The 3,888-nt window shown below is 59.4% G+C and overlaps 1 protein-coding gene across 1 annotated transcript; it reads right to left on the bottom strand.

Annotated features, from left to right (window-relative positions):
- Nucleotides 1-223: 223 nt before the first annotated feature.
- Nucleotides 224-1,190, bottom strand: LOC137319891 (transcription factor 7-like 2). The gene is made up of 3 exons (XM_067981786.1): nucleotides 744-1,190; nucleotides 547-613; nucleotides 224-376 (listed from the first exon to the last, which is right to left on the bottom strand). The coding sequence occupies exons 1-3, from the start codon at nucleotides 921-923 to the stop codon at nucleotides 249-251; spliced, it is 375 nt and encodes a 124-aa protein (XP_067837887.1). The 5' UTR covers nucleotides 924-1,190; the 3' UTR covers nucleotides 224-248.
- Nucleotides 1,191-3,888: the final 2,698 nt, after the last annotated feature.

Raw genomic sequence — 3,888 nt, 5'->3', positions numbered from 1 at the left:
AGAACAAAAGATTGGGAGGCCAGGCTTGGGGACAGGAGGAGGAGGGAGAGGGAGAGGGAGAGGAGGAGGAGGGAGGGAGAAAGAGAGGGGAGGGGGGTGGGAAGATGGCGATGGGAAAAGGAAATGGGAAGAGGAATAGGGGAAGAGGAATAGGAAAAGAGGGGAAGCCTCCTCCCTCCTCCCCTCCCCTCCCTCTGCAACAAACAAACAGGAGCGACCGCAGTTTTAACAAAGTTAGTGTAAAAGTTTTAGCAGAGACTCACCGTGCGGGCCCCGGGGGACAGGGCTCCGCTGGGGAGGTAGGGACCAGAGAGATCCGGGATCATGATGAAGGGATAGGCAGCTCCCTTGAAGAAACTTCCATCTTGCCTTTTGACTGGGAATTTTGGAAGATGGCCGAGGGACAGAGAGAAGGAGAGAGGAGAAAAAAAAGTTCATCAAAACTTTGCTAATTCTATAAATAAAGGGACTTTGCAAAAGATTTTTTCATGCACGGGGAGGGAGGGTGGGAGAGGGGTTATTCTGCACCGGGAGAGCCTCCCTTACCTTCCTGATAGTCCCTGCGTTTGTCCGGATAACTCTCTGCGGCTCTGGGCTGCGGACGTCGCTCCGCCTGGAAGAGAGAAGAGCCGTTAAAGTGGGAAGGAGGGCGGGGGCGGGCAGCAGAAGGGGTCGGGGGGATAGGGGAAGGGAAGGGCAAAGGGGAAAGGGAGGTTTTGGGGGGGTGGTTGGGCCGGCCTCACCTCGGAATCGGGCGAGCTGCTGCGTTCTTCCGTCTCGTTGACCAGTGAGGACTTCACATCGGCCAGGTCCCGCTCGGCAGACACGCTGCCGGGGCTCTTCTCCTCCTGCTCTCCCTCGTCCTTGAACGAGATCATCTCGTCGTTCGCCCCCAGGTCGTCGCCTCCGTTAAGCTGGGGCATGGTTGCGGGGACTGGACTGGGCTAGGAACTAGCGAGCGCTCTCTCTCTCTCTTTCTCCTTCCCCTCTTTTCTCTCTCTCTCTCTCTCTTTCTCCTTCCCCTCTTTTCTCTCTCTCTCTCTCTTTCTCCTTCCCCTCCTTTCTCTCTCTCTTTCTCCTTCCCCTCTTTTCTCTCTCTCTTTCTCCTTCCCCTCTTTTCTCTCTCTCTTTCTCTTTCTCCTTCCCCTCTTTTCTCTCTCTCTCTCCTTCCCCTCTTTTCTCTCTCTCTCTCTCTCCTTACCGCGCTCTGATTGACACATTGATGGACGTGAAACTTACAAAGCACTCACCAATCAGCAGCCCCCCGGGGGGCGTGGTTAGTTGCCTTGAAATTGACACGGTCCCAGGGATCCCCCCCTCCCTCCTCCCGAACTCTTAACTCTTTTCCTGCAGGCTCCTTCTCCACATCTCACTTTAACCCCTCTCTTCAAGCCTCCAACACCAAGGTGGGATGTGCTGGAGGAGGAGATGGGGTAGGGGATGTGCTGGAGGAGGAGATGGGGTAGGGGATGTGCTGGAGGAGGAGATGGGGTAGGGGATGTGCTGGAGGAGGAGATGGGGTAGGGGATGTGCTGGAGGAGGAGATGGGGTAGGGGATGTGCTGGAGGAGGAGATGGGGTAGGGGATGTGCTGAGGAGGAGGAGATGGGGTAGGGGATGTGCTGAGGAGGAGGAGATGGGGTAGGGGATGTGCTGGAGGAGGAGATGGGGTAGGGGATGTGCTGGAGGAGGAGATGGGGTAGGGGATGTGCTGGAGGAGGAGATGGGGTAGGGGATGTGCTGAGGAGGAGGAGATGGGGTAGGGGATGTGCTGAGGAGGAGGAGATGGGGTAGGGGATGTGCTGGAGGAGGAGATGGGGTAGGGGATGTGCTGGAGGAGGAGATGGGGTAGGGGATGTGCTGAGGAGGAGGAGATGGGGTAGGGGATGTGCTGGAGGAGGAGATGGGGTAGGGGATGTGCTGGAGGAGGAGATGGGGTAGGGGATGTGCTGAGGAGGAGGAGATGGGGTAGGGGATGTGCTGAGGAGGAGGAGATGGGGTAGGGGATGTGCTGGAGGAGGAGATGGGGTAGGGGATGTGCTGGAGGAGGAGATGGGGTAGGGGATGTGCTGGAGGAGGAGATGGGGTAGGGGATGTGCTGGAGGAGGAGATGGAGTGGGGGATGTGTTGGGAGGAGGAGATGGGGTAGGGGATGTGCTGGAGGAGGAGATGGAGTGGGGGATGTGTTGGAGGAGGAGATGGGGTAGGGGATGTGCTGGAGGAGGAGATGGGGTAGGGGATGTGCTGGAGGAGGAGATGGGGTAGGGGATGTGCTGGAGGAGGAGATGGGGTAGGGGATGTGCTGGAGGAGGAGATGGGGTAGGGGATGTGCTGGAGGAGGAGATGGGGTAGGGGATGTGCTGGAGGAGGAGATGGGGTAGGGGATGTGCTGGAGGAGGAGATGGGGTAGGGGATGTGCTGGAGGAGGAGATGGGGTCGGGGATGTGCTGGAGGAGGAGATGGGGTCGGGGATGTGCTGGAGGAGGAGATGGGGTAGGGGATGTGCTGGAGGAGGAGATGGGGTAGGGGATGTGCTGGAGGAGGAGATGGAGTGGGGGATGTGCTGAGGAGGAGGAGATGGGGTAGGGGATGTGCTGGAGGAGGAGATGGGGTAGGGGATGTGTTGGAGGAGGAGATGGGGTAGGGGATGTGCTGGAGGAGGAGATGGGGTAGGGGATGTGCTGGAGGAGGAGATGGGGTAGGGGATGTGCTGGAGGAGGAGATGGGGTAGGGGATGTGTTGGGAGGAGGAGATAGGGTGGGGGATGTGCTGGAGGAGAAGATGGGGTAGGGGATGTGCTGGAGGAGGAGATGGGGTAGGGGATGTGTTGGGAGGAGGAGATGGGGTAGGGGATGTGTTGGAGGAGGAGGAGATGGGGTAGGGGATGTGCTGGAGGAGGAGATGGGGTAGGGGATGTGCTGGAGGAGAAGATGGGGTAGGGGATGTGTTGGGAGGAGGAGATGGGGTAGGGGATGTGTTGGAGGAGGAGGAGATGGGGTAGGGCATGTGCTGGAGGAGGAGATGGGGTGGGGGATGTGTTGGGAGGAGGAGATGGGGTAGGGGATGTGTTGGAGGAGGAGATGGGGTAGGGGATGTGCTGGAGGAGGAGATGGGGTAGGGGATGTGCTGGAGGAGGAGATGGGGTAGGGGATGTGCTGGAGGAGGAGATGGGGTAGGGGATGTGCTGGAGGAGGAGATGGGGTAGGGGATGTGCTGAGGAGGAGATGGAGTGGGGGATGTGCTGAGGAGGAGGAGATGGGGTAGGGGATGTGCTGGAGGAGGAGATGGGGTAGGGGATGTGCTGGAGGAGGAGATGGGGTAGGGGATGTGTTGGAGGAGGAGATGGGGTAGGGGATGTGCTGGAGGAGGAGATGGGGTAGGGGATGTGCTGGAGGAGGAGATGGGGTAGGGGATGTGCTGGAGGAGGAGATGGGGTAGGGGATGTGCTGGAGGAGGAGATGGGGTAGGGGATGTGCTGGAGGAGGAGATGGGGTAGGGGATGTGCTGGAGGAGGAGATGGGGTAGGGGATGTGCTGGAGGAGGAGATGGGGTAGGGGATGTGCTGGAGGAGGAGATGGGGTAGGGGATGTGCTGGAGGAGGAGATGGGGTAGGGGATGTGCTGGAGGAGGAGATGGGGTAGGGGATGTGCTGGAGGAGGAGATGGGGTAGGGGATGTGCTGGAGGAGGAGATGGGGTCGGGGATGTGTTGGGAGGAGGAGATGGGGTAGAGGATGTGCTGGAGGAGGAGATGGGGTAGGGGATGTGTTGGGAGGAGGAGATGGGGTAGGGGATGTGTTGGGAGGAGGAGATGGGGTAGGGGATGTGTTGGAGGAGGAGATGGGGTAGGGGATGTGCTGGAGGAGGAGATGGGGTAGGGGATGTGCTGGA

The sequence above is a fragment of the Heptranchias perlo genome, unplaced genomic scaffold (genome assembly GCF_035084215.1).
Source record: "Heptranchias perlo isolate sHepPer1 unplaced genomic scaffold, sHepPer1.hap1 HAP1_SCAFFOLD_920, whole genome shotgun sequence".
NCBI classification, from domain to species: domain Eukaryota; kingdom Metazoa; phylum Chordata; class Chondrichthyes; order Hexanchiformes; family Hexanchidae; genus Heptranchias; species Heptranchias perlo.
Note: the sequence above shows the minus strand (reverse complement) of the source record. Positions and strands in the feature narration are given on the sequence as shown.

Excerpts from the sequence above, each read along its gene's own strand:
- LOC137319891 (XM_067981786.1), bottom strand. The coding sequence starts at position 923 with ATGCCCCAGCTTAACGGAGGCGACGACCTGGGGGCGAACGACGAGATG. Across the intron at positions 614-743 it reads GCAGCTCGCCCGATTCCGAG|GCGGAGCGACGTCCGCAGCC; the intron begins GTGAGGCCGGCC and ends TCTCTCTTCCAG. Across the intron at positions 377-546 it reads ACGCAGGGACTATCAGGAAG|TCAAAAGGCAAGATGGAAGT; the intron begins GTAAGGGAGGCT and ends CAAAATTCCCAG.